This window comes from Theropithecus gelada, chromosome 10, assembly GCF_003255815.1.
Source record: "Theropithecus gelada isolate Dixy chromosome 10, Tgel_1.0, whole genome shotgun sequence".
Taxonomy (NCBI): Eukaryota; Metazoa; Chordata; class Mammalia; order Primates; family Cercopithecidae; genus Theropithecus; species Theropithecus gelada.
The window spans coordinates 51,661,501-51,676,074 of record NC_037678.1 but is presented as its reverse complement, the minus strand read 5'-3'; the positions used below and the strand labels follow the sequence as shown (position 1 = coordinate 51,676,074).

The window sequence follows — 14,574 nt, the reverse complement described above, 5'->3', positions numbered from 1 at the left end:
ACAAGGAGAGAAACCACAGTCCTAGCTTGTCTGACTATGGAACTCATTCCCACAAGAAAACTTGCAGGGCCAGAAACACGCCCCACCCCCTCCTGCAAAAAAAAACAAAACAAACACCAGAACTCTCTAGGATACTTAGGTTTTCTCATGTTAGAATTGTTCAGCCTACATTTATAGGCATTCTGTAATTAGGAGGTGCCATGTTGCCATAGCCAACAATCTTCACATTATTTGGAAAGCAGACAGCAGCAACAATATTCTTTTAAAATGGCTTTTATTGAGACACTTTTAGGGATTCTGCAACATTTCCAGTTGGGAATCTTTATTTCCAACTCTTAGGGTGGCTAAACCCTTTTCTGAATGCCAAAAGGCACACTCCCACCACCTTAATGAGGAAACACACTTATCTGTCTCTACTCCGATATCCAACTGGGACCTGGACCCCAAGCCCCGTGGTGTCTTGTACGAGTCTCATTAGTCCTCCACGTACAACTCAGAAGCCTGTTAATCAGGGAGGGTAATTTCCAAATAAATGTGAGCTGGCCTAAATCCAGCTGGTATTTCTGATTCAGTAATCTACAGCATCTTAATTTGGGGACATCCTGTCCTAAGTTTTGGCTGGCGCATGTAGAATTTATAATCTACCTGTATAACAACAGATGTAACATAGCTCCATTCCAGCCCCAAATTCCTTAAAGATTCTAATCTATTCTTGCACTTCTTCCTGTACTGTTGTTGAGAAGCTTAACATTTTAGGGAGAGGCTGGTCAAATCTCTACTCTCTGGTAACAGCATTAACAAGAGTCTTTTGGAAAGGGACTCAGAAGTTATGGACATCAGCCGACTTCTTTACACCAGTATCCTTGACAGATGACTGACCAGCCTCCTCATGGACTGGAGCATCCCATCATTGTTTTAATTGCTGGAAATGTTGGCCTAATTCTGCTTCCTTGTAACTTTCTGCTTTTTAGTACAAGTTGCTCTTGGGAATCTACGCACGGTAAAAATACCAGCTCCTTCCATCTTTACAGCCCTGTAAGTGTGTGCTCTTCAAAGCCTTTCCCTTAATAGCAAGATGGCCAAGAGTGGCAACAGAGGCAGAGCTGCCTACACTACAATTGTTCCCATTGTAAGTTGAAAACGAACACTTAACTTCATCTACAAGGGGGAAAAAAAAAAAAACCCATCAAGGCTATTAAGATTCTGCTTGCAAATTAATGCCAATCCATGTTTACATTTTTTTTTTAAAATCACTGAGACATTTACATATATATCCAGGCTCTGCTCCTTAACAAAAGGTGAACTGAAAAACTCAAGGGTGTTTATTTTTCAGTTAAAAGAGAAAAACAAAAAACAAAAACGCAAAACAGATTTTGTACCAGGTGCCTCAAGAGAAAGCATTCTTTATGCAGATGACAGATCTTGGGTTTTCCACAAGTTTCCTCTGTGACTGTGGCTGCCATCTCTGATGAAAGAGTTATGGCATTAAATGGCAAAAGATATAATGGACACACAGAACTGTCATGGGTAATAAAGCAAATATTTACATTAAGCACAATACAGCAATTTATTTAGATGCTTAAAATGAATACAAAGGGAAATAAAGATCACAAAATTATACATACTACAACAGTGTGTCATATATTAGATGGTATAAATGAATGCACCATGATGGTGTTGAACTAAAGATAAAACTAAATATCCAAAATGCAGCACTCATTGGTTTGCTGCTTCAACACAACACACTTTTATACAGATCTAAAAGGTGTCAAAATTAGTAGCTGCAAAGTCAATTCTTGCATGTGATTTTAGCTTAAAAGATTTCAGAAAACAGATCTGAAATACCATTTTTGTTTTTGACAGCTGTAATGTCAAGGATATTCAGAACAAGAAAAATCCTATAATACAAGAGAGTCCAGATATATATCTTACGTGGCTGGCCTCTGTTGCAAGATTGTACAAGGTTATGTGCAAAAACTAAGTCTGTCCAAAAGTCCATACTAGCGCAGTTTTGAGCTTTTGCTAGGTAAACTAGATATAGCGTTTATTACACAGCAAGGGCAACACTAAAAAAAGAAATCTATGATGGGCACACAATAACAGTATCATGAGCATCACTTGAATAGGTCTAAAAGACTGTACAAATATACATTTCAACTATTCAGAATGAATACATGAAAAAAAATCGCTTTTCCCAAAGTCTACTATACACATTAGACTGGTAGCTTGTATGTTGGCCCTACACTACCATGTGAATTAGGTTAACGCTTCTCAAAGACATCTGACCAATCATTTCACAGAGGGAAAGAAATGCTGAAAAGGCAGATAAAATAAACCTCTGCTTTTCCTCGTATGTATTCATGAGCCACCAGCTTATTGGTTTTTCACATTTAGTTACCGTGTCTGTCAGAGAAGGTTCTGAAGCAAGATCAGCCTGTCGTGTCATAGACTTAGAAATAACCACTGGAACTGCAGCGGCCACATGCCCCACAGTCCAACCAGTACTCACAAGGCAGTACCAGTGAGAAGACAGCTTTGCAGTCACACTGAATGGAGATCAGAGTTCCAGGCTGCAGCATGTCACCAATGCCAAGGGACCTGGCACTTAGGCCTGTTGGCTGCTCAGTTTAACTCCAGCTAAGCTGCCATGCATGGGCTCAGCTACTCCGTCAGTCATGTTGTCAAACTGTTCCCCATCCTCACTGTCAATTGTGCTATTCTGCCACTCAATCTGGGGGTTAGATAAGCGCTCATCATTCTCAGCTGCATTCTTCCACTGTGACTGGTCCTTAGACCAAAACCCTTCAACTTTTCCATAGGAACTATTCTTCCATTTCAACTGCTCTCTGTCACCTTGCATGGTAGCCTTTTTTTTGGCAGCTGGCTTACTGCTCCTTGCATCTTCACTTTGGGAAGACTCATCAGACCAGGTTCCTGGTTTCATTTCACAGGTATTGTCCTCAAAGTCTGACACTTGTTGGGATCCAGGCCCACTCTCAGATGGAGAAGCTCCGTCTTTCCACTCAACAACATCGTCTTGGTCAACCTCACTATCAGAAGCATTGTGCATTAGTTTGGTTGGTTCCTCAGTCAAATGAATAGTTTCGTATTTTGAACCATCCTCCTCTTTTTGGTCTAGCTTCTCCTCAGATTCTAAAGCATCCTCAGGAATTACCTTCAGTACATGTTCCTCTGGGTTACTGTTAGAGATTTTAGGCTCAACTTCAAAAACAGGGTCAAAAGGGCTACCACTTTCATTGGATTCTTCTTCCAAATTTCCAAAACTGTCTGAGGAACTGTCATCTTCTTTCCCAAGGTTAAGCTTTTTGTCAGCAGTCTTACTTGCGTTGACTCTGGAATCCTTCTCATCATGATTTTCAAATAGCCACTCAGCATCAAAATCCATCTCATGCTTGACTTTATTTAATTCTTTCATGTTAAACCCCAGCAACACGCCAGGCTTGTACTTTTCACAATCACGGACACATTTCTTCCTTTTGTTACTAAAATGGGAAGCAATGTCACTCTTCCATAACCATAAACTGGCTGCTAGCTTCTCAATTTCTCTCCTGGTGGGATAGGGCTGTTTGTTGAAATACTTTGTTAGAAAGCTTTTCCTGGCTTCATAGGAATCATCTTCATGACCCTTGGGGTCTAAAGCTAAAACAACAGGCTCTTCAGGCTTCTCTTCAAAGAAGCTGGGTGAATCACTATCATCATCTAACTTTCGTTTTTTCAGTAAGGGAAATTCCATTTGCTCATAAGTGCGCTTCACAGGTGCCAGGCTTGGAGACTGATTAAGCCGAGAGGGTGCATTTGTCTTATCCTGGCCATTTTGGGTCTTTCCAACACCCCTGCAGTGAACTAGATGCAGAGTGATAGTCGAGGCGGTCATGTTGCTGGTATACACACCAAGGCAATGGATACATTTGTAGGTGAGCTTTTTCTCAACTGGATGAACCGTCTGAATAACCTGGTGCCTCTCTCGTAAGTGATGTGCAAGTGCATCAGATATGGGTCCTTTTAGGATTGAAAAGCAAAGAGGACAAAGGGTTTTCCCAACATCTTTTTTATAGGGCACTGCAGCTTGAGGTGAACTTTTAACAGGAATATCTGCCTTTTCCTGAACTTTTGGCTGTGGCTTTGGAGGAACTGGAGGGTTATTCTGGGCATGGTAAGCAACAGATTCAGCTGGGGCATCCCTCAGATTGTATGTGGTCACCAGGAGATGGATGTTAGTGTGACTACCCTGCTGCAATGTCAAATCAAAACTCAAAGTAGAATCTGTTTTAGGTCCCATCTCTTCATCGATGTGAACCATTCGCATGTGTGCGGCCATCTTCTCCACATCATTGAAAGTTGAACGGCAATATGGACAAGACAGACCATGAATTAACATATGGTTGAGCAGAGTATCTGTGGGCAAATAGCGATTACAGTAGAGGCATTTGCTAGTAAAATTGTGTATCTTCATAATGTAGTTGGCTACTGCTGGGACTTTCTCAGCTTTATGTTCTTTTTCGAAGTGCACACTATAGACATTTTCAGGAAAAAGCTCATTACAGATTGTACATATTTTCCACTTTTGAGTTGAGGAAGTGTTACCTGGGGGAGGTCCTGTGGCAGCTGCAGCAGGTTTGGAACTGGACTGACCTAACACTCTGGATGCCTGTGACTGGGAGAGGGAAGGAGACTTTAACTGGCCCGATGAGAGAGAAGAGGCATTAGCAGACTGCAGTGAGTATCTTGCTGGTGCCTGGGACCTCTGCTCTGACCCAAGCCCATAAGACCTTCCATTTCCACTTGGAAGTAACTGCTTTACAGACTGAGATTGTTGAGGAATAGAAACTGGTGCGTTGCCACCTAGACCCAGTCTCATTGACTGACCAACACTGTAACCCTGGCCTACAGATTTGACTCCATAGTTGTTCTGCTGCAGGTGAACACTGGACATCATGCTGACTCCTGTAGAATTTAAGTTAGGCTTTGGTATTGAGAGTCGATTCACCATCTGCTGTGATGGTAAAGACCGGACATTTCCAGAAGCAAGGGAACCGATTCTTGGTGGAAGTCCCATGCTCTTCTTGTCTTGAGGTTTGGGAGCAATTAGCATCAAGGGTTTGGATCGGGGAACCACTACATTTGTGTGCCCAATCATGGCAGTGACCTGATAGCCTATACGTTCATGGTCTTCGATGACATGCTGTACCAAAGCTTCATAGGACTTTGGCATGAAAAGGCATCGCTTGCAGTGAATACTACTCTCTTCTCGGGCATTTGAGCCTAAGGGGACTGCCCCATTGAGTGATTTTTCTCCTGCCTTTGCTATGTAAGGTGCTGCCACATGCTGAAAATGTTCCCTGTAAATGTGCTTCCTAACTATTTCGTAAAGAGGATCTCGGTAAGTGCACTTCTTACAGTAATAAACAGCTTGCTCTACACTGTCAGCCTGCTTAGGTTTAAGGCCATCATTTTTGTTTTTATCTTTGAAAGTGCTGAGGCTGCTACTTGGTGCGCTGGCGTTTGGAGCATGAAATATTTTAATGTGTGTTTCCAAAGTCTTTTTGTCTGCATTGAAAGTACAGTAGGGGCAATTAAGGAGAATCCTATTTTCAAAGTCTTCACTATGGACATTTCGGAAATGACTTTTGTAGGCAGAGAAGAATTTTGAGGAAAATGGACAAGCGCTGCAGCAGAAAGGTTTTGTCCGATAGTCCTAAAGTAAACACAAAAACTAAAATTAGAATGCCACTTCAGATAGGCAGTTAACAGATTCCAGATCCCCCCCAGACATTCTTAATAATGCATTTATTTTAGGCCAGGCACGGTGGCTCACGCCTGTAATCCCAGCACTGTGGGAGGCCGAGGTGGGTGGATCACCTGAGGTCAGGAGTTCAAGACCAGCTTGGCCAACATGGTGAAACCCTGTCTCAACTAAAAATACAAAAAAATAAGCTGGGTGTAGTGGGCGCCTGTAATCCCAGCTACTTCAGGAGGGTGAGGCAGGAGAATCGCTTGAAGCTGGGAGGTGGAGGTTGCAATAAGCCGAGACCGCGCCATTGCACTTCAGCCTGGGTGACAAGAGCAAAACTGTCTCAAAAGACAAAACAAAAAAAAGCCACAGATTTTATTATGTTTTTTCCTTTTGTATAGTAACTTTATAAAATTGAAACTCAAAAAAAGCTATCCTAAACCAAATATTTTTGTCAGTGTAAATTAAAAAGTCAATGTTAAGTTCCCAATGTTTAGGAAAAAAAAGTCACATTTTAGCCAAACCAAAGACAAATGACTTCAAGATAAACATTTTGCAGCTAGAAATAACAATAACCTAAATGAAGGAAGTCGCTAAAGACTTCAGGTTTACTACACAGTCATGTGTTGCTAAACCACAGGGATGCATTCTGAAAAATGCATCATGGTGTGAAATCCTAGAGTGTATTCACACAGACCTAGATGGTGCAACCTACTACACACCTGGGTTACATGGCACAGCTTATTGCTCTTAGGCTACAAACCTGTACAGCATGTTTCTGTACTGAATACCATAGGCAATGATTAACACAACGGTAAATATCTGTATGTTTAAACATAGCTAAGTACAGAAAAAGTATGGTAAAAATACGATATAAAAGATAACTGGTACAACTATATAGGGCACTTACCATGAACAAAGCTTACAGGACTGTAGGTTGCTCTGGGTGAGTCAATATGAAAGCCTGGGGCATTACTGTACACTACTGTAGACTTTATGAACACTTAAGCTACACAAATTTACTAAAAACAAAACAATTTTTTTGAGACAAAGTCTCATTCTGTTGCTCAGGCTGGAGTGCAGTGGCACAATCGGCTGACTGCAGTCTCAACCTCTTGGGCTCACGCGATCCTCCCACCTCCACCTCAGTCCTGGGGACTACAGGTGTGTGCCACCACACTAGGGTAAATTCTGTAGAGATAGGGTCTCACTGTTGTCCAGGCTAGCCTTGAACTCCTAGGCTTGAGCAATCCTCCTGCCTTGGCTTCCCAAAGTGGTGGGACTGCAAGCCACTGTGCCCAGCCCTAAAAAATATTTTTTCTTGAATAATAACCTCAGCTTGCTGGGGTTTATATACTTTTCAATTTTTAACTTTTTTACTCTTTTGTAGTAATACTTAGCTTAAAACACAAACAGACTGGCCGGGCACGGTGGCTCACGCCTGTAATCCCAGCACTTTGGGAGGCCCAGGCGGGTGGATTACCTGAGGTCAGGAGTTTGAGACCAGCCTGACCAACATGGTGAAACCCTATCTTTACTGAAACTACAAAAAATAGCCAGGCGTGGTGGCAGGCACCTGTAATCCCAGCTACTCGGGAGGCTGAGGCAGGAGAATCACCAGGAGGCAGAGGTTGCAGTGAGCCAAGATCAGAGCACAGCACTCTAGCCTGGGTAACATAGCAAGACTCCATCTCAAAAACGAAACAAAACAACACACATTGTACAGCTGTGCAAAAATATTTTCTATCTTCATATACCTATTCTATAAGCTTTAAAAAAAAACAAAAAAACAAAAAACCTTTCCCAGCACTTTGGGAGGCCAAGGCAGGTATGGATCACAAGGTCAGGAGTTCGACACCAGCCTGGCCAACACAGCGAAACCCCATCTCCACTAAAAATACAAAAAATTAACCGGACGTGGTGGCGGGTGCCTGTAATTCCAGTTACTTGGGAGGCTGAGGTTGCAATGGGCTGAGATCGTGCCACTGCACTCCAGCCTGGGCGATAAGAGCAAGACTCTGTCTCAAAAAAACAAAAACAAACAAAAAAAACAGAAAACCCAAAAACTTAAAAAAACATTTTCTTCCTAAAAGCTAAGACACAAACACATACATTAGGCCTAGAGAGAATGAGGATCAACAGTATCACTACCTTCCACCTTTACATCTTGTCCCACTGGAGGGTCTTCAGGAACAGTAATACACATGGAACTGCCACCTCCCATGGTAACAATGCTTTCTTCTGGATAACTGTGGAAGGACCTGCCTTAGGCTCTTCTTGAGGCCGTGTCACACTTATCAGGAGTAAGTCCAAGGTGCTTTGTTTCCTTTTTTCATCACAGATTTGCTTGTAAGCAGATAATGAACCATGAATATTCTTCTCTATTAACGAAAAGCTTTTGGTATTGAGATCCATGTTTTCAAACTTTGTTGTTGTTGTTTGAGAAGGAGTTTTTTTTCTCTTGTCGCCCAAGCTGGAGTGCAATGGCACGATCTCGGCTCACTGCAACCTCTGCCTCCCAGGTTCAAGCGATTCTCCTGCCTCAGCCTCCCCAGTAGCCCACCACCATGTCTGGCTAATTTTTTTGTATTTTTAGTAGAGACAGGGTTTCACCATGTCGGCCAGGCTGGTCTCAAACTCCTGACCTCAGATGATCCACCTGCCTCAGACTCCCAAAATGCTGGGATTACAAGTGCGAGCCACCATACCCAGCCACATGTTTTCAAACTTAAGGAGCTTGCTGAGGTCTGCACTGCTAAATCCTTCACTCTGAATTTTCTTAAGAGTTCTTCTTTTGCTTTTCCTGCAGTTTCCTTTTTCTCTTTCCTCTTCACCTATGCGTTCTTGTTCCAGTTCTCACAGCTCCTCACTAGTCAATTCCTCAGGAACCACCTCTAGGAGCTCTTCTATATCGTCCTCATCCACACCCAGGTTAAAGTTGTTTGCCATCTCAACCACAGACTTTGTGATTTATGCAAATCCTTTTAAGTCATGGACAAACCTCTTGAGTGTATTCTTCCAGATGCCATTCATACACTCCTTGATGATATCACCCCAAGCCCAAGCAAGATTCTTAATGTAGTCACAGATATTGTAATCCTTCCAGAATCGTAAATCTTTAGTGTCTTCCTCAGCTGCGATGACAGGACAAAGGCCTTTCTCAGATAGTAGGCCTTAAAAGCTGCTGTAACTCCATCAGTTGGATCAAAGAGGTGGTGTTTGATACTGGGATGAAAAATGCCACTTAAAGGAGGCATCTGCTTATTATCGACAATAAGCAAAAGCTTGAAGGGTATGTTATTCTCTCAATACTACTTCTCAATTTTGCAGGCATATCAATTCAGGACAGCATCTTGAAAGAGGAGCTGGGTCACCCACGACTTATGTCTCCTGCAATGCACTGGCCAAGTGTGTGTATATTGATATGCTTGAAGCCCCTAGGGTTCTCACTGTGCCAAATCACAAAGGGTTTCAATTTGTAGCCTGCAACATTGCCCCCGAGCAAGGCTGTCATCCAGTCCTTAAAAGCCTTGAAGCCTGGCATTGCTGTGGTCTCCTTATGGATGAAAGTGCTTTCAGCATCTGTTTCCGGAATAGAAAGGTTTCATCCATACTGAAAATTTGCTCTGGCAAGTGATTTTCCTCCAGACTCAGCTTATCTAGAGTTTCCCAAAATTCTTCAGCTGCCTTCACATCAGCACTCACAAACTCACCACTTTCCCATTATGTAATGAAACTATTCTTTTTATAATTGTTTAAACCACCCAGAACTAGCAGTAAATTCAACATCACAGCCATGTCCAGCCTTTTCTTTCAACACCACACACACAGTTTTTGCTCTGTGATCATCGTGGTGCGGAGAGGTACACAGCACCATGTGCACCTGTGTCTGCTCTTCACTCCAAGTCATCAGAAGCTTCTCTGTGTCTGATAAAGGTCCTTCTTTAATTTTTGTTAGTCTCATTGCCTTCAATGAAGCAGATGCTTTAACAGCTTCTGTCACTTTATTCTTGTTCTTCCAAGATCATAGCTATGGTAAAATGGGACATGCCTGACTGGCAAGAAATAACCATCACTGATTCTCTACCTTCGTAGTCCTTAATCACTTCTAACTCTGTTTTCAGGTCACTCAACATGGCCTCTTACCGGCAACATTATGGATTTTGTATGCTTAGGGGCCATGATGAACAAAATACCATGAGATTAAACCAAGCACAAGAATATGATGCAATCAAGAGACATAGTAAACACAAGCTATATGAGGCTGCTACCAATTTACCATGAAAAGCTGTTTTAAAAAGTAGGAGTACACTGTAAAATAAAAAAAAGTATATATAGTAAATACATAAATACAGTTTTTGGTAAGTTTTTAATTGTCATTGTCAAGTAGTCATGTGCTGATGTTTCCGTCTAGTACAGACCGCATATGCGACTATGTTCCCCCAAGATTATAATGGGGCTGAAAAATTTCTGTCACGTAGTATTTACTACATAGTTGACCCTTCAACAACATGGCTTTGAACTGCTTATATGTGGATTTTTCCCAAACAAATGCAGATCAAAGATACAATATTCTCGGGAAGCTCAAATCTCCTATAGAGGGCTAGCTTTTGGTATATGCAGGTTCCACAGGGCCAACTGTGGGACTTAAGTATGCAAGGATTTTGGTAATGAGGTTTTTTTTTTTTGAGATGGAGTCTTGCTTTTGTTCCCCAGGCTGGACTGCAATGGCACGACCTCAGCTCACTGCAACCTACACCTCCCAGGTTCAAGCGATTCTCCTGCCTCGCCACCCCTAACCCCTTCCAACCCCGAGTAGCTGGGATTACAGGCACCTGCCACCACGCCCAGCAAATTTTTGTGTTTAATTAGCCTAGGCTAATTATGTGTTTGTGTCTTTTTTTTTTTTTAACTTTTTGAACTGTTAAAAACTAAGTTTAAGACTAGTAAAAAGTCTGTAAGTATATGAAGACAAAATATTTTTATATAGCTGTACAATTTTTTTTTTTTTTGAGCGGTAGCAATGTTCATTGTGAAGAGTGAAAGGACAAAGCTTCCACAGTGTGGAAGGGGGACCCAAGCAGGTTGCCGTGTTTGTGTTTTAAGCTAAGTGTTATTACAAAAGATTCAAAAGTTAAAAATTTTAAAGTTTTATTTTTTATGTAGCCTAAGTGTGCTTATAAAGTCTACAGTGGTGTACAATAATGTCCCTTCATATTCACTCACCACTCAGAGCAACTTCCATTCCCGCAAGTGCCCAATACAGGTGTACCAATTTTTCTCTTTTATACTGTATTTTTACTGCACCTTTTCTATGCTTCACTATGTTTAGAAACACAAATACTTACCATTGTGTTAATCACTCTTGGGGTATCCAGTACAGTAACATGCTGTTCAAGTTGGTAGCCTAGGAGCAACAGGCCACACCATGTAGCGTAGGGGTATACTAGGCCATACCACCTAGGTCTGTGTAAGTACCCTTTATGATGTTTGTACAACAATGACATCACCTAACAAGGCATTTCTCAGATGGCATCCCATCATTAAGCAATGCATGATGGTATTATGTGCTGTAAATAACTGTATGTGCTATACTTCTATATGACTGGCAGCACAGGTGTGTTTACACCTAGCATCACTACAAACATGAGTCATATGTTGCGTTATGATGTCATTAGGTAGTAAGTTTTTCAACTCCATTATATTCTTATGGGACCACTGTTGTAGATGTAGTCCATCACTGACCAAAATGTCGTCATGTGGTAAACGACTGCGGTAAAATTCAGGGTCCAGAATGTTTTAGTGCAATTAGACAATTACAAGAGATAAAGCTGTATCTTTTGTTCCTTTCCCCATTATGGATAAATTTTCATAGATAAAAGGCAAATCTCCATTTTTTTCTCTGATTAAAGTACAGTGTAGTATCAGATTCAGTGCTGATCAAAAGAAAGACTGATCTGAAAAGCTGGCTTTCTTCTATAAGCCTTGCTGTTCCTTCTCAACCAAGAATGCTTCAAAAGAGCTAATGAAGTAACAGCTGCTTTGATTCAAATCAAGAAGTTAAATAAAAATGTCCTACAGACTGTGAGGAGGGTGTGGTATTTAAAAGCCAATAATACATTATAGAATATACTGATATCAAAGAGTAACTTTCAGAATTATGACTGTTAACACTTATGCAGTCAGTCCTTCGATGAAGACAGGTGAACTGACACATGCTTGGCAAGAGATCTTTTCTCCCTAGAAACCTACTTTGTTTCAGATACTGGTTTGAACCAAGATGAAATACTCTGCTTCTCCTCAAAGCTCAACTCTTCTTTAGTATTCAGCTATGAGGCTTTCAGATTGATAAAACTGAAATAAATGCCGTGTCCCACTGGAAAGCATTCTCATTCTAAGACTGCTGGTTAGTACCTCTGCCTGGGGTATTTAAAAAAAAAAAAAAAAAAAGTCAAATATCTGAGGTAAAGTTTAAAAGTACTAATATTTCATGAAGAGTATGTTCCAATAGATGAACAGATTATTAATGCAGAATGAGAACCACTCCTAAAATAGGTAATGGTAAAAATTAAATTGACAATTACCTCTCTCTATGCAAAAGGAAATACCACCTATACCTCCCTCTATCTGTATGACATCATCATCATCTACTGACACCTGCTGGCACTGCTAATATTGTTTTTAATGTCAATTTGTAAAAAGTTTTCTCTGTCACTGACATCCTACAGAGTCACCTCCCCAGGCCTCCCATAGAAGTTGGGTGCCATTAACATAGAGAAATAAAAAAAGCTTAAATATAAGGAAGGGTCTTGTCTTTTTCTGTGCAGAAAAAATAAGAATAGCAACACAGATGCAGAAAAATAGAGCCAGAGCACTTTTCGGGGAAATGGTGGGATACAGCAGGCTTCGTAACTTTTAAGTAACAAAATTTCCTTTTCTTCTTACACCTCAAGTTTCAGTCCAATGACAAAAAACCACAAACAAAAAGTTTTTCTTAGTCTTCCCACTGGTCGGGAAAATATGAAATGCAATTTTGATACTTTTGATGTTTGGCATTTGCCCACAATCACTGCATTGCTATCAAAGGCCTAGAGCTGAGAGGAGTACACCAAGCAGCTGCCATCTGAGGCCTCCTGTGCTACCACACCAAGCAGCTGCCATCTGAGGAGGCCTCCTGTGCCACCACACCAAGCAGCTGCCATCTGAGGAGGCCTCCTGTGCCACTACACCAAGCAGCTGCTACCTGAGGCCTCCTGTGCCACTTACCTGGTTTTTCGTAAGTGAAGGATCCCACAGGCCTACATCCTCCCATGTAGTGTTTTTCAAATAAAAGTCATTAGGTTCAAATTGTTTAAAATCCTAGAAAACAGTGAAAGAAGTTTACAAAAACATAGTGGTATAAATGCTAACCTCATCTTACATGTAAATCCCACCTCTTAACTAAGATGGGGAGAGGCACAGGAAAACCAATGTCAACAAGGACTTAAACTAGGAGTGATGAGGCTCTTAAATATAAAAAGGCATATGGAAGTTGCAGTCTACATTTTGTATCAACCAACCACTTTCCTGATGGTCAGCCAGGTTTCCAAGGAAACTGCTGGAAGTTCTAATTAAGTAAAAAAATTCAGCCACACACTAATATCAAAGCACTTTTCATTAGAGTACTATAACTTGTCAGTTACAGTACTGGAATCACATCTAAAATAGCAATGTTTGCTTATAGCACTGCAGATATTTCTGGTTCTGTGCAAAAGAAAAAAAAAGTTTTTTGAGGGAAGGGGGCAGGAGATCAGATCAGAAAGAAAACTCAGAAATTTCAAACCCAAAAAGGCAGAAAGAAAGCTATTCAAAGAAAGTTAAGCAGTATGATGTTAAATTTATACTCTCATGAAAAAATTTAATGGTCCACTTCCCTCCAGACTAGGAAGATTGAAAGTCTTAGGGTAAAATCCCACTTGTTCCTAAAAAGTTCACAGTTCAAGGTGGAAAATGAAGTCTACACATAAATAATCATAGGAGGAACAAATCAAATGCATGATAGAAAATGTACTGTGATGTTGGAATTATTTCTATGAAGATGACCCCACAGAGTGCAAAGTGAATGGACTGTTTCATTTGGGCAGATCTACCTGAACTTTGGGGTTGGAGACGGGCTACTTCCACACTTGGAACAACATAACTAGAGAAGTCGACTTTTGAGCAGCTTCAGTTTCCATGACATACTCTTCAAGTGTTATTAGTGGAACTCAAAATAAGAAAACCTGTTGCATGAATGAATTTGCTTTTTTACTTCCAATTCCATTCAAACATTTACTGACCACCTATTATGTGCAAAACACTGTACTAGGTGCTGGGGCTAAATGGATAAACAAGGTAGCTATGGTCCCTAGCCAGCTAGAACTTAAAGGTTAGTAGGGGAAACAGCTTCAAACATTTCTTTTCATTCAGGGATTTTGACCAACAAACCGTAAGACCTGAAACAGTGAGATGTTGAAAAGGAGGAGACCACTGCATGGCTATCCCACAGGGCTGTTATAAAGCTCATAGAATAAAACAGCTTGAAAAACAGTTGATAAAGCCCAAACTGTTATACAAGGGGGAAAGTAATAGTCTATGATGGGTCAAAAGGGGCAACAAATGCTCAAATCCTAAGGAAAGAGACGACAAGCACCCACACAAGCATGCCTCAACAATTAGAAGGTCAACCAGAACATTCAAGCGTATCAGAATGAGAACAGGCTTTGAGTCCCACAGACACTGCCACTTTCTCAGTTGCAAGGCTGGGCCTATTTATTAGTTCTTCATCTGTAAAGTGTAGATAA

At 41.1% G+C, this 14,574-nt stretch overlaps 1 protein-coding gene across 5 annotated transcripts in view; it reads right to left on the bottom strand.

Moving 5' to 3' along the window:
- Nucleotides 1-257: 257 nt before the first annotated feature.
- Nucleotides 258-14,574, bottom strand: part of ADNP (activity dependent neuroprotector homeobox) — a 42,766-nt gene continuing 28,449 nt past the window's right edge. For all 5 annotated transcript variants that reach the window (XM_025398336.1, XM_025398335.1, XM_025398338.1 and 2 more), the window contains 2 exons: nucleotides 13,019-13,111; nucleotides 258-5,716 (listed from right to left, as the gene is read on the bottom strand). In XM_025398336.1, the coding sequence (XP_025254121.1) occupies nucleotides 2,606-5,716; nucleotides 13,019-13,111 (3,204 nt within the window). In that variant the 3' untranslated portion in view covers nucleotides 258-2,605. The remainder of the gene's footprint in view (nucleotides 5,717-13,018; nucleotides 13,112-14,574) is intronic.